Source organism: Rousettus aegyptiacus, unplaced genomic scaffold (genome assembly GCF_014176215.1).
Source record: "Rousettus aegyptiacus isolate mRouAeg1 unplaced genomic scaffold, mRouAeg1.p scaffold_m13_p_6, whole genome shotgun sequence".
Classification (NCBI taxonomy): Eukaryota; Metazoa; Chordata; class Mammalia; order Chiroptera; family Pteropodidae; genus Rousettus; species Rousettus aegyptiacus.
Window position 1 is genome coordinate 15,053,622 of NW_023416309.1, and position 24,494 is coordinate 15,078,115.

General features: G+C 52.7%; 1 protein-coding gene across 2 annotated transcripts in view; it reads right to left on the reverse strand.

Moving 5' to 3' along the window:
• CDH23 (cadherin related 23) overlaps positions 1–24,494 on the reverse strand; it is a 344,899-nt gene that overhangs the window by 144,212 nt on the left and 176,193 nt on the right. Inside the window, exons 11-13 of one of the 2 annotated variants that reach the window (XM_016162284.2) lie at positions 13,330–13,335; positions 11,313–11,462; positions 10,676–10,834 (exon numbers count right to left, since the gene is read on the reverse strand). In XM_016162284.2, the coding sequence (XP_016017770.2) occupies positions 10,676–10,834; positions 11,313–11,462; positions 13,330–13,335 (315 nt within the window). The remainder of the gene's footprint in view (positions 1–10,675; positions 10,835–11,312; positions 11,463–13,329; positions 13,336–24,494) is intronic. The other variant, XM_036223824.1, reaches the window with a different exon arrangement.

Consider the following 24,494-nt stretch of genomic DNA (forward strand, 5'->3'; position numbering starts at 1 on the left):
AAGTATCTTCTTGGGCAAAGGAGCCAAGATCAGCAGCAGACAGAGATGCTTCTACTGAGGATGGGGGATTCTGGAGGCACTAGTGTGGGAGGCCTCGAAGGCTTGACAGGCAATGGAGCTTCAGATCAATTTGCCAAAAATCAATTAGTTGAGTGACTAAATGGCTGGAAATTGTCAGACCTTAAAATCCAGGCAAATATACTTCAGGGGTAGAGAGGGGGAGCCCCAACTCTCCATTCACACTCAGGCCTGAGCCCACCAAAAGAAGCCCGCTGCGGCTTCCCAACCCGCAGTCCCTGCCTGGCTCTGTCTAGAAGCCCAGCGTGGCTTCGGGCAGGCAGCAGCCGGCTGTGTACTTCTCTCCTTAGCACCTGTCCTACCTCTTATTCCATCCCATTTCAGTTTTACGGATTGATATTTAGATTAAAGAGATAAACACAGCCGAAGAGCACTGAGGCCTGACAGACAGAGGAACTCGGACCGTCAATCACCGTCAGCCGGCTCTGCTTCCTCCCAGCTCCTGGCTGGCACTGTACTGGCTCCTTGATTAGGGATGAGCCCAAGAGCAGATTAAAGGGGCCCAGAAATATAGCCTAGACACCCCCAAAATGGGGGAGGGTATGTCTACAAAGGCCTTCCAGGCCAGCTTGGGAGCAAGGCTGTGGTGACCTATGTACCATTTACTTGTCTCTGTCTCTGTCTCTGTCTCCCCTGCCTGGTGACTCCCCCACCCTCCACCCCCCACCCCCCACCCCCCACCCTCCCCAGGCTGCAGATAAAGAATTCAATTTTCTTTTAAACGGTGGGAAAATTGGAAGAGATTTTGTTCTGTTTAAGCACAGCTGGAGTCTCAGGTCTCAAGGGACTGGAGAACAATGAGATCAATTAAGATACCCAGGGTGAGAGGCGTTGGGAGGGGGTGGGTTGAGAGAACACAGGTAGGGGGGCCAGAGGGGGAAGACCCAGGCCTGTCAGGAAGTCCAGCTTCCTCTCTTCCTTGCACTGACCTGTCTCTGTTGGCTTTTGCTGAAGTCTCTGGATGGGGCCTACACATTGGGTCATGTTATCATCATCTCCCAGGCTTGCTAATAACTTGTGTAGGCAATTTCTGTCATCAGCTTTATACAATGATAGAACAGAGTTGAACCAATGCTATCAGAAGAGGGAGAGGCCACTGTTCTAGAACAGCACGCAGCAGGCCCTGGTACCACCATCAGCATTTGCTGTGTGCAGATGGGGGACTGTGACTTTCCATATATGATTCCACAACACCACTGAGATAAGGAGTCATTCTTCCCATTTCATAGAGGAGGGCTAGAACTCAGGGACAGCCAGAAACCTGCCCAAGGCCAACCTGTGGTAAGAAGCTAAGGCAAGACTCCAACCCTGGGCTGTTTGCCCACTTTAGTGCTTATGAAGGTACAGGGCCCACCAGGCAGTCAAGTGGAAATGAGATGGAGGGACCTTGCTGGGTGAATGGTGAAGCCGGTGCCCAGACCTGAGCATAAGCTGGGAGAGGAAGGTATGTCATAAAGACTCTAAATATTCCACTTTTCCCCTTCCACTGCCACCTGTGTGGTTGGAGCAGTCATCTCTCACCTGGTCTCCCAGCTTCCATCCTGTCTCCCCGACTCCCATTCTCCACATAGCACTTACAGTGATCAAGTCTCTCTTTGGCACAGTCACCTATGATGGCTCTTTGTCCTAGTCACTCACCTCTCTGTCCTCTCTACATATCCACCTGTACCGCCAGGCTCTTGTCTGGAAGCCTTTCACCTGCAGCTCCCTCAGCCTGAGGCAGCCCTTTCCTGGATCCCCGCCCCCCACAACCCCTAAGCTTCCCTCAAGGCTCTAACGTCACCTTTTGTGAGAGGCCTGCTTTCCTTGACCACTTGAGAGAACACAGTAACGATGCCCCTGGGGCACTCCCCACCCTGCTCAGCTATATTTTTCCCCATGGCACGTGTGCCCACCTGACGTGTTCTGTATTTCTTTTCATTGTCTCCTGTCCCTGAAATGTGCAGGGCTCTTTGTCTTGTTCACCGCCGTCATTCCATAACCTTGATAAATAATCACTGAGTAAAGGAGTATGGTAGTTGCATCTGGGGGCCCAGAGGGTGCAGAGTCCTGCTCTGGGAGGGACAGTGGGAAAGCCCTCTGCAGGGGAGACACAGGGGCTCACAGCGGCTCTCTGGCTTGCCCAGGAGCAGCTAAGGAAGCAGGGTTGGCTCCCATTCATCTGTCTGCAGACCCCACGCTGAGGAGCTGGGTGTACTTCAGCCTTGATCTTGCAATCACATGTCCTGATTAGGACCAGGATGCCCAGGGGATCTTAGAATTTGGTGGCCATTATACAATCCAACACCCTACCTTTGTTCTGGGGGTGGGAACTGCATCCTCAGACCTTGCCTGACCTAGAAAGAGCTCTCAGAAAGCATTGGTTTACCCTCTCATGGATGCTCCAGAGCCCAGGGGTCAAATTTACTGTTCTGGGGAAGCTGAGATAGAGAACCTGCCTTTGGAAAGTTTCCAGTGGAGTGGGGAGGAAGAAAATCAGCCACAAAGTCCCTAATAAGACTGGTGAGAGCAACCAAGGGAAGCAAGGTGGAGGGTATGCAGGGTGGAGGGTGAGGACCCTGGGTGATGTAGGCACATGCCTGTCACTGGGGGGAGGGCTTGTTATGGGGAGGCTGCCAAATGGACTGCCCCATAGGGTCAGTAGGATTTTCACAGTCTCAGGAGAAAAGGGGAGAGAGGTGGAGTAGTGTGAGCACATACAGGAAGCTGTGCAGGGAGCTGGGGAATCTGGGCTGGAGAATGGGTACAGTAGGACAGAGGGGTGGAAAGCAGCTCAGGGCCGGGAGTAGGGGCTTTGATTGCCAACCCAGGCACTGGAACTTTCCTGGCCGGTGGGTGCCTGGAGGCAGCAGGGATTACTCTTCTCCCTCCCTTCCTACCACTATTCATGGAGAGCTCTTACCAGGCTGAAAATGGGATTTGAAGGGTTCCCTTTCTTCTGCTCATTTTTGCACAATATCCAGGAGGAAAAGAGGGAACTTCCTGTCTCCAGGCTCCATGCTCACATGTCTCAGTAAAGAACACTGAATTGGAATGAGCTCTGAATGCTTATGAAACATCTACAATTATGTAATTTTTTTTGATATTCTTGAGAGCTGGGAAGCATTTCTAACCCCTCTCCTTGAATTTGAACTTGCCTAGTGACTCACTATAACCAATAGAATTCACCAGAAATGATATCATGTGACCTTTAGGCTAGGTCAGAAAAGGCCATATGGCTTCTGACTGGTTCTCTTGGGATGCTGGTTCCCCAGAGGCTTCCTCTGAGGTGCTTCCTCTCATGCCTGAGATGCCTATGCCATGTGGAGAGGCCACATGTAGGTGCTCAGGCGACAGCCCCACTGAGTCAGTTCTTTAGCTGGACCAGCCTAGGCCCCAGACATGGGAGGGAGAAGCCTCCAGCTATTTGTCACTTCCAGATTTTGAGGAGCAGAGAAGGGCCCTCCGCTGAGCCCTTTCTATATTTCTGAGCCTCCAAATCCAAGAGCATAAGAAAATGGCTGTTGCTTTGTGCAGCCTAGTTTGGGGTGCCGCAGTTGAAATGGAAACAAGTTCTGTGGCCCTTGCTCAGAGTGTGGCACAAAGGAAGCGTTTACTGAGTGAGTGTTGACTGAATGTGGGAACGGAGGGAAACAGTGGAGAACCACTGAGTTCCTTGGGGCAGAGAATTGTGACGCTACTAGAGTCAGGACAAGCTATGTAATTTGCAGGGGCTAGTGCAAAACGAACATGGGGGGCCCCTTGTACAAAAATTAAGAGTTTCAAGATGGCAACAGCAAAGCATCAAACCAAGTGTGAGACCTTCTAAGTCTAGGTCTCTAAGCAAATGGCCAGGCCGCACACCCACGAAGCCAACCCTCCTGTTGCATCTGTGGTCTGCTTCCAAGAATCTTGGTCCTCTCTTATGTCCTTATATAAACTTTCTGTCTTCTGCTCCCTGAGGTTGGGGCCTAAATGTTAGATCCCCAGGTTTGGGCACAGACAAGAACTCAACGAGTGTGTTAACTTGAGAAGACCTGGTGTCCAGTCAGTGAAGTTGGACCCAAAGGCAGACAATCCAGGAACTCACACACCTAAGTTTTAGAGCTACTGATCTTCAAATAAGATGAAGTCCATGGCACTAGCAATCACAGCTGTCATTTACCCAACGTGTTCTAATGTGCCAAGGGCTCTAAATGCCCCATCTCTCTTAATCACAGTGTAGATAGTATCATCATGCCCATAGCAAACTCTGGGGACTGAGGGTCAGACACAGCCAAGCATTGGCCTAGGCTCACAGAGCAAGATTTGAATCCATGTCTCCCCGGTTTCAAAATCTTGCTCCCAGCCAAGGTTCCCTCCAGCAGGTGTTGATGCAGCTGGGAGGTATTCTCTCATGTTGCAGAGCAGCATGCCTTTCTGCAAGGAGCCAGAGGTTACTAGGGAGCACCACCTGAGACTGAGGCAGGGGACTGGTTTTCCTTGACCACTTGGCTGGGCCATCAGGTTCCTAGCACCTGGGTGAGGCCCATGTTAGATTCCTTGCATTCAGCAACATAGTGGTGGTGGTAGTGGGAGGTGCTCTCTGAGCCTGCAGGGTGAAGGAGCCCCACGGATCACTAAGCTGGGGAAGAGACTGTGTATTTTACATCTACTAGGATTGAGGCTGGTCTTCACCGAGGTCGGCCGGGGGCAGTGACATCACGACACACCTTTTCCTTTTGGTGTCAGTGGTATTCATGGTGAGTGGAGGAGGGAGGTAGGGGACAAGCAGCAGCGGGGCTGTCTCTGTTGATGCTGTAGGGGGTGCAGAAGCAAGGCTGGACCAAGGGGCAAAGCCCGTCAGCTCTAGGAGCAGGGAGGTGAATGCCTTGGGAAATTCCAGCTAACTTCCAAATGGGTCTGGGAGAGGGATGGGCACAGCAGATGAGGGAGCCCTGGAGGCCAGTGGGTGAGTGAGGGACCCTCGAGGGGCAGGGAGCATGTCTGTCACAAAGAGTGAAACTAAACAAGAGCGGCTCCCCTTTCCTCTTAGGCACAATGAGTGGGAATTAGAGACTTTGCAGAGCCAGAGGCCCTGAAGCAGCAACCGGCCCAATCGCCTCACTTCATAATGAGGACACTGGGGTCCCAGGGGCGTATTGACTTGCCCAGGTTACACGGCTGCTTGGGGCAGGGCCACGGCTCCGAGCATGGTAACCCACTCCACGAAGTCTCAGCCGGGAGGTTCGGCTTGACTTGCTGACCTTTTCTGGGTGCGTGCCTGGTCAGGCTCTGTGCTGAGTGCCTTCGCGCAGTTCCACTCGGTTCTCACAACAACTATCCCAGATAGGATCCTATCAGAGTATTCCCCACACCTCCACCCTACCCTAGGTCACAGAGGAGGAAACAGGCTCAGCATCCTGCCAAGGGTCCACCTTGGCAGAGCTGGGCTTGTACACAGGCTGGACGGCAGCTCGATTGGGGTCTGTTAAGGCCAATAATCAAAACCACTCCTTCGGTCTGTCAGCCCTTAACTATTTCCATCCGCATCACTACAATGGGGTCTCCCAAAAATCTAGCTATGTGGGCTAGGAAGGCACTTCATGGGAAGAAAACCCCCTGGAGGATGGATCCTGCCCAAGACAGTACTAGCCTCCCAAGGAAAGACTGCAAAGAGAGGCCGAGAGGGGAGAAAGTAGCCATGCCTTTCAGCCCCCATGGGGTCACTCTGCCTGGAGCTGACGTCTGGGCTGAGCGAATCATGAGCTTGTGGCCCTGGGCCGCTCACCTGCCCATTCAGGGTTATGTACCTCTCCTTCTTGCTTTGATTCTTCTACCTGGAGAAGAGCCCTGTCTGGTCTGAAAGCCCATCATCTGCCCATTCCTGCTATGCCACACCTCCCTACAGCAGGGAAAGGCCTTGGAATGCAGCAAGATCTGCCCTAGGAGTAACCTCCCTCCCAGCTACTGCTCCTCCTCAGTATCCCTCACTGGATGCCTCAGGGACACAGAATAAATCTGGGGACATGAGCCCTATACTGCAGGAGGCCAGGCTGGCTCCTTGTACATCCCAGGTACAACCTGTCAGCTGTTTCCCAGGTGTCTGCCAGGATGAAATAGGTAAGAGAATGTAGATGGTTTGATAAAGGTCTTCTCCACTCTCTGAATAGTAGTCTACTGGTTATGTTTGGGGTAGGCAGAATTCAGGAGGAAGAGACAGTTGAGCCCCATCTACCTCACGAGAGCAGGAATCTACCTTTCGGCACAGCACATCCCCCTCACTGGATTCTAGCCACAGGGCCTTTGCACATGCTAGTCCCACTTTCTCCAATGTGCTTTCCTCCCCTTGCTCCCCTGTTAATGCCTACACAATTGCAACTTTCTCAGGGAAGCCTTCCCTGACCTTGGTCAAATTCAGGTGCCCTGTTACAGGTGTTCCTAACTCCCTGATCTCTCCGTCATAGTAATACTTCGTGTAGGGGTTCATCTTTTTAGTATCAACATCAGGCTCTCTCAGGAGACCGTGAACTTCATGAAGGCAAGACTCATATCACCATTGTGTCCTCAGGGCCAAATGCCTGACACAAAGTAGGTATTCACAAAAATTTGAATAAATGAATGGTTCTACTGCTTTCCTACTGTCCAACATCACCCACAAACCCTGCTAGGCCCCAGGTACCAATTGGTCAGGGTGTGGGGCTGCCCCAAGCTCAGCAGAATCCCAGGAAGATACCCAGTGGTCTTCCCACCTAACTCCTGTTGTCAGGTCAGAAGGCAGGATGGGAAGGCGAAAATCAGACTAGCCTGAGTATGAGAGGGGAACCAGACAATCTAGAGGATGGGGAGCCACCAACACTATACAAGAATCTGCATGCACACAGGTGTGTATTACATATACATACCCGGATGCACATAGTTGCATCCCAGATACATGCAGAGACACTAGAGCATGGCTGTGCGTGTATGTGCATACACACAGCTCCAAAAAACATACCTCACATGCTCCCCACACATACATGGGTGCATAAAACCTGCACACCCATCCCATGTGGTCACCCCTCAGACAGAGGACCAACTCCCACTGACATTCATCCTGCATCCTCCCTCCTTCCAGGAAGCCTTGCCTAATGAAAACAGCTCTGGGCTGCCTTGGGATTCCTGCCTCCCTGGTTAAAGCACTCAGGTCTCCCTGCCCTGGTATTCCTATCAAATTTGTTCACCTACCTCTGACCCGAGGGCTTGGGACCCAGAGAGCTAGAAATTCACCTGATAGTGTCAGAGGTTCTTGAGGGTCCAGAGTGTAACCCAGGGACACAATGCCTGGAGCAATCCTGTGGCCTGTCCACCTGAGTCCTGCAGAAAGCACTTTCCAGCTCCTCTCTTTACCCTCAGCGCTGAACATGGCTGAAAAGACAGGCTCGACAGTCCAGTGCAGAGCCTTCTAGATGGGCAGCCTAGTGGTTAAGTCTGTGGCTTGGGATCAAGCAATCTTTTTGAGAATTCCAGTTCAATTGCTTACTATCCCTGGGGCCCTGAGCAAATTATTTAACCTTCCTACGCACCTCAGTTTCCTCACCTGTACAATAAGAATGACAGCATCTACTTAGGTTAGAAATAACGTGTCAAGTGTGTGGTTTACAGCTAGTCCTCAATAACAGCTGTTGAAATGACTTATAACAGCAGTAGCAGTCCTTGGACGTCATCTCAGCTATACCCCTGCCTCTGGGCATGAATGCCTCATGCCCAGACAGAACCACAGGCCATTTTAATCCATCTTGTTCATTTTACAGATGAAGTCTTGAGAAGGGAAGCGGCTCCTGCCCCAGTCATCTGAGTCGGCGCTCAAGGTCGGCTTTGAACTCTAGACCCCCACTCTTTCTCCTCCACCACTTGAAACTCATTTTGTTATGTCTGCGGGCTATAAGGGCCTCAACACCTGGGCTGGGAGCAATCCAGGGAGCAGGGAGGCGAGAAGGTCCAGCCCTTCCACCCCAGCTTGGACTCCCAGGCTGGAGGTGCCAGCCCCCTCCTCTTTTGCCTTCCCTGCCCTACTATGAAACTGCTGCCTTCTCCCAGAACAGACGATGAGCCACAGAAACAGGGCCATGCCAGGGTGGGGGTTAGGGAGGCCCCTTGCAGCAGGCTCTGCCCCAGCCTTCAGTGAAAATTAAAACATTTTCTTTTTCTTCCTAATTTTTTTCTGACACAAGTGCCCATGAAACATTTTAATAACATCCCAGAAAAGGTCAGGGAGAAGGAATTTCACAGTCCCTGAGCAAGCAGCTATAACTTCAGCTCCTCCTGCAGCAAAGAAGGTGGAGAAAATGAGCTGACCTGGGTCTGAGTAGAGAATGGCAGGGTGGCTGTGTGTGGTGTGGCCGTGAAACTTACCACCTGCTAGGAGCTCTAGGAGCACCTGGGGAGACTGGAAGATGATGGGCAGGGGTCACACCCATTGCTCACATATCTTGACCGCAGCCTTGGGTGGGGGGTGGTCTCATGCCCGTTTTTCAGATAAGAAATAAGAGCTCTTAGAGGTGACATGGCTAGAGCAACACAGCAAAGACAGGAAGACCAGGACCTATGCAGTTTCACTTTAGGTCCTGAATAACCTTAGGCGCACAACCCTGCTGCTGGAGCTTAACATTGGGTGAAATGGCACCCCTGTGTCTACACAATTCCATTAACTCTAGGCTAGGGGTTTGAAAAAGGAGGTGGGGGCAAGGCTTGGACAGACGCAGGAACTGGGGGCTGGCCAGATGAACTGGCCCTGGACAGAGACCCTCAGGCGACCGCAGAGGAGGCTGAACTCATCTGCTAAACACCTCAAGGACGCCTGGGAGAGAACTACAGAAGGGGTCATGGGCACCGGGCAGGGGTCCACACAGGCCCAGAACTGCTCCAGGGCTTGAGGAAACAGTGTGAGGACTTAGTCTCCAGTACTGACCCCAGATGGAATTGGGCCTGACGCATCGTCCTTAGCACCAGCAGCTGGCCACCAGCCAAGAGGTACGCCTTCCTACACACCTTACTCCTGCTCCACAGCCTGTTGCAACCCATCTCCAGGGCCACAAAAAATCGGGACTGCAAAGTGAAGCACTCCATCCCCAGCAAGAACACCAGGAAGAATTACCCAGACACCTCGCCAAACCTGGACCTGACACCTGAACTCTTTGCCACATGGTCCCAGGTCTGTGGGGGTGGGGCCTCCTCCTCCTATGCTCTTCACCTTGACATTCGAAGGTGGCTGGGGAGCTAAAGACACTTTCTTTGGCTTCAGAAGTCCCAGCCCCTATGGCTACAGGAGGGTCCATGGGGTCTCAAGCGCCAGGTGACCGCACAGAGTACCTTGTGAAAGCCAAGTTAAGAGTTAGAGAAGCAGGGGGAAGAAAACAGCCATGGCAGACTTATTGTTTACGTGCGACACCCTGCCTAGCTAAATATCAGTTTGAAATATTAATAACTGTCAGATGGGTAGGGCCTAGGGGCTCAATACAGTTTCATACCATCTGTCTGTAAAGTAAACACACTTCAGAGGGAGGGTCTGGGATCAGCAGGCAATGTCTCACTTGGCGTGAGGATGGAGCAAGAAACAGAAGCTAGGACCTTGGAGCCATCAGAGTAGATAGGGAGGGGCAGTGGCAAGTTAAACACCATAATGTTTATTGACTACCTACTATGGGCAAGGCCCTGGGCTTGCGTAATACACCTCTACCACTAAGATATGTTCGGCAACCAGTCCTCTTTCTTCTTATAGCAGAACTTCCTTGGAAATAGTCCCCTCCCCAATTTGGATGGGGCTGACCCCAACCCCTGGCTCCACTATGGGGAGTATGACCCATCTCTGGTATATCAGAATCATGATGACTGGCTCCAGAATGGCCCAAGAGCTGGATTATTAAGAATCAGCTCTGGAGCTTTTGCTGGAACTACTGAAAAATAATTTTTTCCCAACTAGGGTTGATAAATTGGTAAGAGGTAAGCCTAGGGGTGCTGGTGTCCCTCTCTGCCAATGTAAAAATGCAGAGTCCAGTCCTGAAGTCAGATTCCGGCTTGGCTGAGTGCCTGGATGCAGCTATGGCTGAAATCACTTACACTTTGAGTTACACGAGCCAGTCCTTCTTTGCTTGAAACACTGACAAGTTTCTATCTCTTGCAACTAAGAATACTGGCTGACACAAAAGGACACTGGAAGGGGCCCCTCGTCAAAGTCCAAGCCAAGGGCAGCTGGAGAAGCCAAGTGCCTTCAAGTAGCCCACTCTTTCCTGGTGCCTGTGCACAGATGGGTAGGGCCACCCTCCCCAGAGATGGCTGATACCCGTCCCCACTAGAGAATGATTCCAGGGCTCCCGGCCCACCCAGGCGCAGTCCCTCTCATGGACGAGGCAGAAAACCAAAGTGTCCTTGGCCCAATCTCATCTTCTCTCAGGCTGGCCCCTTTTCCACATTGCTGCCGTGGCCAAGACAGCCCCATTGAGAAGAGTCCAGATGCGTTCATACACCAACACTACTGTCTCTGGAGGGTTAGGGGCATCCCCTTCTGTGAGTGCCTAGACTCTATGGTCAAAATCCCTCTGGCTGCCTCCCCATGGTTGGCCCCAGAGCTCGGTGGCCCTGCAAGAGAGGGAGGACTCACCAGGACTGTCAGCACAGAGGTTCCCACGGTGACATTCTCATACAAGCTGATGTTGTACAGTGGCTGGCTGAAGATGGGCCGGTTGTCATTCTCGTTGATGAGGGTAATCTTCACCTTGGCATAGCCCACGTGGTCAGGCACACTCTCGTTGGCAAAGAGCTGTGTGTGCAGAGCAGGGCCTGGGTGAGCTCTTACATGCTACCTGAACCCTCATCCCCATAAATCTGCCTAGGACAGGGCCTTCGCTGGTCCCAACCCAGAGCACCTGTTTGGGTCACTGCCCATCCCAGGTGTGTGCTACTGTGAATCCCTGCATCACTGCTCATAGGGCTAGGGTGGCCACTGGTTCTGCTAGGAGGATGGGGCTGATGGGGGTTGGGCTGGCAGGGGCTGGACAGTAGAGTTCCTGATGGGTTTCTGAGGCTGTGACAGTGCCTGGGAGAACTCCACTCAATTCCTGGACATTTCCTTGTCCTTGTAATGGGAGGCTCGCCTCAGCCCCGGCTGTGGTTCAGTGGGCTTCTCTGAGTCAGATCCACAGGGAAGGGTGGGGAGAAGTGGAAGCAGGGTTTAATGAGATGGCGTGACCCCCTGAAATCCCACCACCCATCCAAGGAGATGGTGAGTGAGGCCTTACGTCAAAGTCGTAGCGGTCCACGGTCTCATAGTCCAGAGGGATGGCCACCCGGATGCGAATGTCTGCCTTCCCTTGTACAGAGGTGGGGGAGATGATGAAGTGGTGGGAGTTGTTTCCCACCAGGTACACCTCAAACATGCTGTTCAGGCCCTGGGTCAAGAATGGAGGAGAAATCAGTCAGCAGGGGTGCAGGAGGCCAAGGGCCTGAGTGCAGCTGGTGGGACAGAGCTGCTTTGGTATGGTAGGTAGGTGAGGTGCAGGGGCAGGAGCAGGGCTGTCTGACCTCTAACCCCCAGTGGCTCCAGCCTCCTGACCCCTCCCCTGCCCATGTCTAGGCCCTCTAAAAATCTCCAGCTCTTTTTGCCTTCATTATCCCATTGGATGCCCACAACATCCTTGCAGGTGGTTTGGTTCTCCACTTGCTCCTTTACTCTGTCCCAGTGACCCCAAGTGGGGAGGGATCTACCAGCTATAAGACCCAGCAGGGAGATAGAAGAAAGATCATAAGGGAGTAGAGGGGAGAGAAGCAAATGTCTGTGGTAAGCCTGGATAGGAGAGGGCACAAGGGACAGAGGACACTGCTTCTCCCCATCCTCCCTCTGAATCAGGGAAATGCTGTCTTGGAATGGGAATAATCTCATTGGCTGAGTGGCTAAGTAAATCTGTGTGGCCCCACACTGTGGCCAGCCCATGGTGGCCTAGGGGACACTGGATTCCAGACAGCCAGAGCTACCACACCCTTCACAGGTTCTGCTAAGGCCCAGCAGCTCAGGTCCATGGTTTTGGGTGATGGCGGTGGGGGTAGCTCACTCTAGGTCAGGTGTCTCTGATCATCTTAACCAGGGTCAGGGCTTGCAGAGCCCTCAGATGCTGCCTGGCTCATCCTCACACAAAGTGTGTGATGTCTCCATGCTTGCTAAGTCCCCAGATTAGGATATGAATATGGGAGACACAGCAGGAGTCTGGCCTACTCAGAAAGTTATTCAACCTCTTCGATTTCCTGCACAAAAGGGGGGATTACTCCCAAATAACCCCCACCCTAGACGGGTAACCTGTGGTTTATAACCAACCAGTCAAAAGCCTCTCCTGAGCCCTATTGCAGGTACCCAGTAGGTTACTGACCTGGGCTCTCAGTGGCCCCTGTTGATCCTCCATTACCCACCCTTGGCCCAGTCCCTAACACAGCCCATCTATGTACATTTCTGTGGAACTGGGGGCTGGCAAGGGAAGGAGGTCTCTCTTTTTGGTTGCCCAGGGATATTGAGGGGCTCACTTCTAGAACCTGTTCCTGCTGAGAGGGGGACAGCTGAGCAACCCGGAAGCCTGGAAATGCCAAGGAGTTCAGCCAGGAATGGCACCCTCAGCAGAGGAAGAGGTCACTAGGTTCTTACACCCCTGGAGCTATCCCACAGGTGTTCAAATGTATTTGTGGAATGAATGCACGTTAACATTTACCTCTCAGTCTCTTGAGGTTTTTTTTTTTCCATTTACAACTACAAATTGCCAAAACAAGGGCACTTCCTATATTGAGCCTTTTCTCAGGGCCTGGAAGTAGGCCCATGCCCTGTCACTGGTTCAGTGGGTGTGAATGGGGAGATGGGAGGGGAGCTTCCTTAGCCTCTCCTGCCAACCCTGGCGTCCAGGCAAGCAGCAGGGCCTCCGGAGCCCCCTGCCCAGAGCGGCTCCCACGGATTGTGCGGGCAACGCTCCTCTGGGCCTGTCGGGCTGTGCAGTTTTCAGTTCTCCCTGGCGTGGAATCCATCCGTCAGATGGAGAGGATCAATTAAATGCCCGAAGGGGCACTAATAGCCAAAGCTGGCGGAGTGTGACAGCTCTGAGCAGGTGACACTAACACCTCTCCCTCCCCTGGACGTGGGCCCCTCCATCACAGGACCTGGAAGCCTGAGAGGGTAGAGGCAAGCTGAGCCGTGCCCAGGCAGAGGGAGCAACACCCCCTACGAAGCCCCCTCCCTGCGGTGCCCGCCATGCTGCCCCAGCCCTTCCCAGGCTCACTTACCAAGTTCTATCAGTGGGAGTCGGTCAGTCAAAGGATGTGGAGACAGAGAAGGAGCCGGAGAGGTATGGAGGAGAGGAAGGAATCAAAGAGAAGAGATGGTGAGATCCAAGGTCAGTGTAAGGAAGAGGGGCCAAGACGGACCCCAGGAGTACACCCTGCCCCAGAGGAACAGCCCCTTTGTCTCTGACGGGCCCCAGCCTCTGGGGGTGCGAGGAGGGGGGTGTGTGTGTGTGTGTACGCCAGGGGCTGGGGAGGTCTGTGCAGCCCCACACCCAGAGGATGGGGAGGGACACAGAAGAAGAGGTACAAGAGCACAGGGTTCCTGTCTCCCTGAGCTTACTCAGTCCTCACCCAAAGTGGGGGAGAAAGGGGTGGGAACCTGGGAGAGGAAGAGCCATGTTCCTATGTCCTATTCTCAGGAGCCTAGACACAACCCCTGCAGGAAATGATCCCGAACATCATGTTTTAATAGTCCTTACGTAGAAAACGTTAAAAACCCTGATAACATAGACACAGAAAATATTCACATAATTCAAAAGTGTAAAATGCACGTGACCATCTTCCTTCCCCCGTTGCCCCAGCTGCTCAACAGCCTTCCCCAGAGGCAACTACCATACCCCTCCTTGGGTCTCTCTCTCCAGAAAACCGCACGTACGTGAGCATTACATATCCAAGCCTTCCCTCTTTGACACAAACAGAAGCACACTATGCAGCACATTGCTCTAGGTCAGATTTTTCAAGTAAAGCTATGTCTTTAAGGGAGCCCCCTGAGGCCACAGACTATGTAAGCCTCAGGAGTGTAAACCTGCATGGGAGCAGGCACACAGTAGGTACTCAGGAAGTAAAAGGGCTTCAGCAGCTTTTCCTCACCCATTACTCTGTGTCTCCTCTTCCCATGGAGCGTAGTGTGGAGACAAAAGAATGCTGGAGCTCGGAAGTCCTTCCAGAGGAAATGGAATTCAGAGAGGTCGAATGAGCCACCTGAGGCTGCACAGGTGGCTGGTGGCAGAGCAAGGACAAGCCGCCAGGCTGGGCTGGGCGCCTTCTCGGCCAAAGGGGGTGGAGTCAGGGTCTGATGTGGCACCCCCCAGCTGCAGCTCCAGTGCACAATGAGTTACCAAAGAAAACTGGGATGATAACGCTTAGCACACTACGGCCGAATTTAAGAGAACGCTAGCGGGTGAGCCCGAGCAGGGGAGGCTGCCCAGAGAAGGGCAGTTCGGAACTGAGTTTAGGAACAAAGGAAAAGGAAAATGGACCTGCAGAGAAAGGATGCCAGGTGGAAGAAGTGGCTTTAAGTATGTTCTCAGTCCTTAGCTCAATCGGAATCACCTGGAGGCTTTGTTAAGTAGATTGCTACCCTGCCCCGGGAGTATCTGATTCAGTAAGCCCGGGTTAAGGCCTATAAATTTGCATTTCTAACAAGGTCCAGGTGATGCCTATGTGTGGCTGGTCTGAGACCACCATCTGAGAACCACTGCCCTGAGCAAAGGCACGAAGCCAGGAATGAATAATTAATGACGAAGCAGACAATGGAGCTGATTTGCATGGGTCCATGTAGCGAAGCTGGCTAGATTGCTGGGACAGTGGGAGGCTCTGTGGGTCTCCTGAGTCCCACCAGGAGCACCATCTTGAGGGCTTCGGCATTTTTTCCATGAGCAATGGAGAGCTACTCCACTCTCTGGAGCACAGGATCGCTGGGGTCAAAAAGGGAAGGGAAGAGGAGGGAAACCTGGCAGCCATGTGCGAGTCATGCCAGTACAGCCCTCCTCCTCCCGCTGCACATAGGAATTGCCAGTGGGACTCTAACATGAAACGCAGATGCCCAGGGCCACTGTGTCAGAAGCTCTCGGGGGTAGGGCCCAGGCAGCTGCATTTTTTTATTTTTTATTTTTTTACTTTACCTAGTGCACCATTTTGCACAGCCAAGGACGGGAAAACATCAGACCCAAAGGAGTACAGAGAGGCCAGCAGGGGAGAGGCAGAATGGTCGCTTTCCACCCAGCCACATATCGGAATCACCTGCGGCGTTTTAAAATCTCCCCATGCCTAGGCTGCATCCCAGACCAGGGAAATCAGACTTGTGGGTGGGGGGGGGAGGGGCAAAGAGACCAGACATAAGAATTTCCTACGGCTCGCCATGTTATTCTTTCTAATGTGCATCCAAGGGTGAGAACTACTAGGATAGTGTGGTACGGGGACCAGTGGCATCAGCATCACCTAGGAACTCATTAGAAATGCAAATTTTGGGGCCCCGTCCAGATATACTAGATCAAAAACTCTAGGGGTGGGGCCCAGCACTGTTTTAACGAGCCCTCCAGGTGTCCTCATGCACCCTGCTGTTTGAGAATCACCAGGAGGGAGCAAGGCAAGGGAAGAAGCGAGTCTGAGAACAGTGAAGAAAATCAATCAGGGAGATACAGTGGATGAGCAGCTAGAGGAAGAAGGCTGAGTTAAAACCTCGCTGGGCTGGGGGCTGGGGGCTGGGGGCTGGGGGCGGGGGCTGGGGCTGGGGCTGTGACTGTAACCAGGGTGTACAGGCAAAGAGCGAGCGACAGAGGCGGTGACTGGGAAGGTGGTGCTGAGCTCAGTGTAGATTCAGCTTGTTTACCTGGCCAGGAAGGAGCACTGGGTTTCCTGCCCGCTGTGGCTTTCTGGCCCCTTCAGGCCAGATCTGTGGGTCTCAACGGATGAGGTCTGCTCCCTTTTCCTTGATCTGCAGCCAGCAACTGGAGTTCACTCAGGGCTCGCACTGAAGTTGTCAGGACCCCTTCACATGACTATCCGGGGACCCCAGGGCCACCTTTTGGCTAGCCCCCTCAAATGCCCCTTTCATATCCTGCCCAGAGGGCCAATTCCTGCTGGGACTTGGCTTGTGACTGACCGCCTTGCCATGTGTGAGGGTGATGTTCACGCAGTTCTCTAAGTTGGTAACGAAGCCCTGTTAACTGTGGCCCTGGGCAGGATCGTCATATAAAAACTGCTTCCATTTATCGAGCTCCAACTATGTGTTCACATACCTTAACCACAATCTTAACAACAGCCCAGTGTGACATTAGCAACAGGCCACCCCCTTTACGAAGAAGGAAACTGAGGCCAGAGAGTTTCAGGTGCACAGCTGCCACTGAGGGAGTTGACTTCTGTTCTGACTCCTGCAATCTAAGCTCTTGATCACCCCGCTCTCCCGGCCTCTTGAGTGCCCCTCCCACTGTACAACGCTGCTCCAAATGCAGGCCCAGGGCCAGAGCACTGATGGACTCCTCCCTGACTCTCCAAAGGGCAGGAGCAAGGCCCACAGGGGAAGCCCTCTCCCAAGGTCAGGGAACAGAGGCTGAGGTTGGGGAAGCCGGGGCTGGTGGAGGGTGCAACCCCACTCCTCTCCGTTCCTGGCCGAGCCTCCTTGTGTCCTTGCTCATTGACAAGCCCCACAGGGGGCTGCTTGGTGGGAAGAGGAGGGAGGGAGGCCGGGAGAGGCAGGAGGCCCTCTTGGAACTGTGGAGGGGCAATTTTGTTGGGAAGGGAGATAAAGAGGAACATCAAAAGAAGTCCCAGGGTGTATAGAGAGGAGCCTGGGGGATTAAATTCTGTTCCGGCTGGGAGAGGCGATGAGAAGGCTGATAGCCGGCTGCCGCAGGTCCTGGAGACTAGCTGTAGCTCCGCTCTCCCCTCACCGGGCTGAGGAGCCAGAGGCTGCCTGTGGGGCTGCAACGGCCGGCCGGCTTTATTTTTTAGAAGAGGAAAGGACACTCCTCGATCCCTCTGGTTTCCACCCCATGCAGTAAGCCATGCTTTGTTCCTGGTGACTGAAGTCTTGCAGCCCCCCGCGGAGGGCGGCAGGACAGCCCCAGCGTTATCAGCTGCTGCCAGAAGGGGCTGCAGCCCATCAACTCCCCCAAACCTTGTCTCCTGCTGTTAGAAGTGGAGGGGTGGCCTTGAGAGCAGTCAGAGCAGGCACTGCCTAGAAAGGACCCTCCCCGTCTCTCTGCAGTGACCCTCTCTGTAGCTCTGTGAGTTGACCCAGTGTTGTTTTTCAACTATTTATTGAGAGTTTATTATGTGCATCTGTTCTTCGAACACTTACACCAACCCTGAGAGGACCCAGGGTGGGATTCACACAGGGCACTTTCCCTCCTCTTATAGGTACACATTCAGGTTGGCCCCGCGGTGGGCTTGCATGGGGGTGTCCTGGATTCTCTGAGCCTGGCCTGACTTCTGAGTCTGGCTTCTGTCATCACCCGCCAGCTCTGGACACCAGCACTCCCCTCTGCAGATGACCTGGTCACCCAAAGGGAGAAAGGCCTGGCCCATGCCCCAGACTCCTTCCTTGGACCCGAGGACTGCAGATGCTTCCTTCGTCCCTCTAGCTCTTTCCTGGTCTCCCCACCTCAAGGTACCTCCATGCTGATGGTGGCACCAGTTTGCCTGGTAGAGATGCTCACCTCTCCCCAGTTTCATTCTGGGCAGTAGCTGGGTTGATCACTTGGTGGTATGATGCAGTGTGAGGGTAGGGCTCAGGGTCGGGGAACAGGCATTGTTATTTCCTAGCTGTGTGAGCTTGGGCAACTCATTTCTACTCTTGGAACCTCAGTTTCCTCTTGCGTGGAGTGGAGAAAATAAGACATATCCACAGGATTAAGAAGCAGTGTTGCCTCTTTGCCCAACCATGTTTTGTTCTGAGTTGTTTTCTTACCTAAGACAGGAGGCTCCCCAATGGCAGGAGCCTTGTGTGCCTTTTTCTTTTGTACCCCAAATGCTAGGGAGTCCTCAACTCATCCCGTGAACTACAGTGTGCTCTGGAGGGGACCTTAATTCCTTTCAACAAGAGGAAAGACCAGTGTCATGCAAATGCAGGGTGGACTAGGGAAGGGTGGCAAGGACCAAGACAGTCTTAACACTGGGAGTGCTGGGACTGCGGAGTTATAAATCAAGACAGATGGGCCAGGGACCCTGCGAGGAACCCAGGGAGCTCTGTGGGCTGGCGGGACACCTTTAACCAAGGCTGAGGACAGGGCTGGGGACCCGGAGTCCAGAGTTAGGTCCCCTAGGGTCAGTGCCACTCTCAAGCCTGCCAGGGAAGAGCCCTGTGACCAGTGATGCCAGCCAGCATGCGAAGCCCTAAGCTTTGGTGGTGGCTGAAAGCATAACCTTTGGAGTTAAACCTGACTCCAGATCCGGGCACTCTGCTTTTAGACTGTGTGATTTGGCACAAACGATTTTACCTCCTTGAGCCTCAGTTTCCTCATCTGCAAAATAGGATGAAGGATATGACAGAGCTATTATGGGTGAGCTGCAAAATCTTGGTAAAGTGCCGGGGATGGAGTAAGTGCTCAGTAAAGGAGAGTTATTATTGATGTTCTAGAAGGGAGGGAGAAGGGGAGGAGGTACCCCTGGGGAAGGGATGATTTCTAGCCCTTGGCCAGGAATGAGAGGGGCAAATAGAATTGGACAAAATTTTGGACGTGTGCAGGGATGAGGGGACCCCACATCCTGGGCAGGGGCCCTAGGTATTTCTCCCTCTTCCACTGCGCTCTGTTGGTCTAATCCATGCTATTGGTGGCAGAAAATCGAAGACCACCGAAGATTCTTTATCACTCCTTTGTCCATCCTTTACTTAATTAACCCAAACAGACATGGCAAAGTGAACATTGGCAGGAGGCCGGACTCTCCTCACTCCTTCACCCCACGTCTGGGGGTGGGGGGACCACGTTTCTCAGCTTGCCTTTCGGGCGCAGCTGTCTCAGGCCCACTGACCAGGCTGCCCACTGTGAAGTTGGAATCTGGGGATGATGGGACGGGGCCCTGCAGCGGTCAGCCCCCGAAACCTGCTTCAACCCCCGGGGACCTCCCAGGTTGCAGAGTCCAGGAGAGCTGATGCTGGCACCTCCCTGGCAATTCCTGGGCGAGGGACAACCTTCGGTCTCCTCCTGTTCTTAGGCACAGAGTCCCAATTCCAGGGACCCAGCAAAGCCCCTGTCACACAGCTGGTCACGCCCTGCCAGTCTCTTTCTCTTCTGCATTTCGGGGTTGTCTGGTTACCAGAGCCTCAGTTCCTCCACCCTGGGAGTGGGCCACCTCTCAGGCCTGCCTCAGGGTGAAGGAAGCTGCCCTCGGGTCAGGCTCTCAGCCCACCCACACCCCCTTCCCAAGTTCCTCTGTGGTTTGGACCCTTGAGCAGCGTGGGCCTGAGGGCTGGAACCCAGTTCACTCCTCTCCCTGTTGCTTCCTCTCTTACTCCTTTCACCGCTTTATTTTGTTCCTTATTTCCTCTCCTCTCCTCCCTTTTCTATCCTTCTCCTTGCTCTCTCTTCCCTCCTTTCCCCCCTCATCGTTCTCTTTTCCATTTCCCCTTCGTTCCTTCTCTCCTTTACCATCTACCTCCATCTCTTTTGTCCCCTCTCTCCTCTTCTGTCACCCACCCTTCCTCTGTTTCCCCCTTTCCTGCCTTCTCTCCCCCTCCTCCGTCCCTCTCTGCCAGACTCCCCCTCCTCTCTCCCAGGTTATCTGCTGGATTCCACACACGCCTGCACAGACGGGATCAATCCCAGGCTGCCTTGCCTTCAGCTTATCTCTGCTCCAAATGATTGATTTTCCCTCTTTAAGAGTAATTTGCTGGTGAATTCCATGTATTGCAAAAACCCTTGTGAAATCTAATTCAATCCGATTGGCACCTGGCACTTTGGGGAAAAACTACTAGGGAGCTGTCAATTTCATTGCACGACCGTGAATACAGAAGATGTGTCTATAGAAGAGGGTGAGAGGTGGGCAGGTGCTCCTCACCTGCACTTGCACACCTCCCCTCCCTCCCGCAGGAGGGCTCTTGTCCATCCATTGGCCCTGCCACCAGCTCCAGCTCTTCCAGGAAATGAACCATAATGTGCGTTAGGTACTTGCATTAATGTAAATGAGGGACAGGTGCTTTCGAATTGTTTTTTCTAATTTGAAGCCCACTGCCCTAGTTCACTATGGGACTCTAACACTTCCAAAGCCCAGCTACACCTGACCACCTGTCTCTCTCCTTGCCTCCCACTTTCCTTTTTCCTAAGTAGAGTCCCAAGTCTGGGGACCCAGCAAAGCCCATGTCACATGGTGGTAGCTCAGCCCTGCTGTCTCTTTCTCCTTCACATTCCAAGCTTGTCTGGCTCAGAGGCTCAGTTTCTCTACCCTGGGAGTGGGTCACCTCTCAGGCCAGAATCAGAGACGATGGGGCACCTGCTGTCCCAGTTTGGACAGGCGTTAGTCTTACCGGTGAGAACGGGCGCACAGCTGACCAGTGGCTCTTGCTCAGCTCTAGCAGCCACTGCCTGGGTGGATCCCATCTTGAGGGGCGTCAGAGGTGTCACCTGTGTCCACCAGATACAGCAAAGCTAACTGTACCCACCCCCAGAGTTGGAACCGGCCACTCTGACCTCATTTCTCTGCCCCAAGCAAACAGCCATTTCTGGAAGGATTCAATTTTTGGGCTGCCCCAGACCTTTACGGAGCAGAGCAATCAGCTGGGTGAGTACTTATGGAAATGAGGTAGCTGGCCAAGAGAGCTAGGGGGACTGGCCAGGACCTCTAGGGTCCTCAAACAGAGGAGCAGGAAGGGGACAGTGCAGAGCTGGGAGCTGGACCTTGCACTCAGCAGCTGCCTGACTCTGTCTACTTACCATGCTAAAACTATTTCCCTGTTCCCACAGAGAGAGAAATGTGTGGCCAGGCAAAGAAATCTAACTGCCTTATGAAAACCAGGAAGGGAACATTGCCTGCTGCTAATCCTACCACTTTGCATTCCTCGGCCTCTCCAATAGCAAGACCATCTTCCCTGTGCTTCTGGGTCACAGGGAGGGGGCTGCGAGGGCTAGAGGGGATGGGAGAGAAGGAGTGACCCTCAGAGCTGACATGCTTTGTGACCTCAGGTAAACTGTCTGCCCTCTCTGGGCTGCCTTTCAAAATGAGGGATCCCACTGCCTTTAGGAGGCCTGGAGGCCTGGCGGACAGAGCTCATGATTATTTAGAGGCTGTGAACCTGGGAATCCTGGCATCCTGAAAGCCAAAAGGGAATGGATGGTTTTATCCCCCTCCCCTTCCTAGCCCTCTGCCAGGTGGAGGTGCCTGGCCTTGGGTCCCCTATCCTGTGAACAAAGATACCACAATGCCTTAAGAAATAGGTCCTGGGCTGGGACAGGATGCTGGGCTCTAGGCAGATGGGTGACCACGCCTGGTGATAACCTCACAAGTTACTCAGCTGCCTCTGGATGTTCCAGAGTCAAACCCAAGCACGGCTGCCCAGGCCTGCAAAGAGGTCCTCCTACTTGACACACTTGACACCTTCCAAGGCACATATGTGTTGGCTACACAATAACTATGATCGAATGGACAAAGGAATAAATGCATGAACGAATGGGCTATATGTGCATTATCTGCAAATGCATGCGGTGGGGAATCAGAAGATAGAGACAGGAGGGATGGGAAAGGGGACAAGAGAGATGATTAGATTCAAACAGAAACTAACAGAGAAAAATAAAATAACAGAGAGAGTATGCAAGGGTGGGTGGCGAGCACTCAGATGAGGAACTAAGTTTAGGTAAAGATAAAAGCAGGCAGGCCTGGCCACTGCCCAGCAGAGTGGTGTCAGGTGATGGCAGTTCCCATCTTCTCCTCCTAACCTGTCCTTTGGAGCTCCTGGCATGCCCATCACTGGGATTTCTAAGTCTAGCCTCATTTCAACTCCTGCCATTCCCACACATCGCAAATCCAGTCTCTGCCCGTTCATACTGTCTGCCATCGCCCTTGGTCACTGTCCCCATTCTCCTGGTGTCCAGATGAATCAATCTAAAGCGCAGCTGAGGATCACGCATGCTCAAGAGCTATCAATGGCTCCCAACTTCCTACTGAATTAGGTTCAAACTCATTAGGGTGCTCGAGGCCCTCCAGCCTATCTTTCTGGCTTTATAGGAAGGTGTATATTACATGCTTGCTGAATTAAATGACAATGAGAGCAGAATGTTGCCGAGTCTAAAAGTCTATCAGTGGTGCTATTTATGCTGGTACCTTTATACTTTTTTTTTTGGGGGGGGGGGAGGATGGATTAGTGGAGAAGTCTTCAATAATTGATAATTTCTATTGTTATCAGTGAAATAGGCATTTTAGGGTGTACGGTTCTATGAATTTTAACACATGGATAGAGTCATGTTACTGCCATCCCAACTAGGATACAGAACAGTCCCACTACCCCAAGAATTTCTAGTGCTATCCCTTTACAGCGGTGGTCCCCAACCTTTTTGGCACTAGGGATGAATGCTCCTATGAGAATCGAAGGCCTGATGGAGGATCTGAGGTGGAGCTGAGGCAGTGATGCTAGCGCTGGGTAGTGGCTGCAAATACAGATGAAGCTTCCCTTGCTTGCCTGTTGCTCACCTTCTGCTGTGTGGCCCAGGTTCTAACAGGCCATGGACCAGTACTGGTCCACGGCCTGGGGGTCGGGGACCTCTGCTTTACACTCACCCTTCTGCAACCCCAACCCCTGGCCATCACTGACTAGTTCTCCATCACTATAGTTTTGTCTTTTCAAGAATAATGGAATCTCGCAGAATGCAGTCTTTGAGACTAGCTGCTTTCACCTGGATAATGCCTTTCAGATCCCAATTCTCACTTCACCTTAGTGGTCTGCTTACCTAAGCACATTCCCATCCCTGTGGGATGAGTTAGCACATCTATGGGGAGTGCGGAGCTGGGGGGTGTACTGCTTCCTTCTAAGGGCTGAGCCATCCATGTGCCAGCAGAGTGCTTTAAAGCAGGCAAGAGAAGTCAAGTAGAGTAATAAAAGAAAGAAAAAAACCCTGGTAGGCCTGCTCTGTAAATGTTGTCAGATTTGGACATTCCCTAATGAGAGCAATTAAGAGCCATTATGCTGAAAACAGAAAAGTAAACACAGATCCACAGGCAAACCCTTGACTAGCGTTGGAAGTTAGGGCAGGCTGCCTCCTCCTCCGCCTCGCCTCCTTCTCCTCCTCCTCCTCCTCCTCCTCCTCCTCCTCCTCCTCCTCCTCCTCCTCCTCCTCCTCCTCCTGAGTCCTGCCTCTTTATCTGCTAGGCAACCCCTCCCCCAACTGCCTCAGTCATTCCCCTATCCTCTAGTGCTCCCTTTTGGTCCTCTCTTCCCTCAGGTGTGGCTGCTTGTCAGTGTCTTTGCTGGTCCATCCTCATCTTCCCTAATAAGAACACTGGGGAGCCCTGGGGCTCCTCTGGACCTTGGCCCTGCTCTGTGCTCTACCCACACCCTGGTCCCAGGTGAACCCAGCTAGACCTGTAGCTTTAAATACAATCCAGATGCTGGCGATGCTTTACATTCCCATCTCCAGCCAGGAGCCACACAGTGGTGGCCAGTGCCTCCTTGGCTCATAGAGGCTCCTGTTAGATTTCTAGGATCTAGGAGAGCCAGCTGAGGTCACATTGATAGCTGGAGATGAGCCCTGGTAGCAGCATTTACACTGCAGAAAGCAGCAAATACTTCAACTGAGGAACCCTCCCCCTCCCCGGAATGGCCTGTTGGACACTTACCAGCCTTTCCTCTGCCTTTTTGGCACTTCCACTGGGATGTCTAACAAGCATGTCACACAAATATGCTGAAAGCTGATCTACAGATTCCACCTTACTCTCACCATTGGTGAAGTCTGCTGCTTCACCACTCAGGAAGAACTCCATTTTTCTCCCGGTTCGCATCAAACGCCTATGCAGTCATTCTCAAGCCACAACCCTAACACATCTGCAAATCCTATTGACTTTCCCTTCAGAACAGGTCCAGGGAGCTGACCACGTCTTGCTCCTCCACAGCACCTCTGATTACTGTTCTCACCTCCTAGTAATGGTCTTTCCTTGTATTGTTTATTCACCCTGAGCAGTCAGAGTGTCCTTTAAAAATAAATTGTTTTGGAGACAAAATTCACTATTTTAACCACCTTAAAGCACAGAAGTCAGTGGGTTTTAGTATATTCATGATATTGTACAATTACCACCGATCTAGTCCCAAAACATTTTTATCACTCTAAAAGGAAACTCCGTATCATGAGCAGTCACATCTCATCTGCCTCCCCCAGACCCTGCAACCACTAATCTGCTTTCTGTCCGTGTGGATTTGCCTTTTCTGGACATTTCATACAAATGGAATCATACACTGTGTGGCC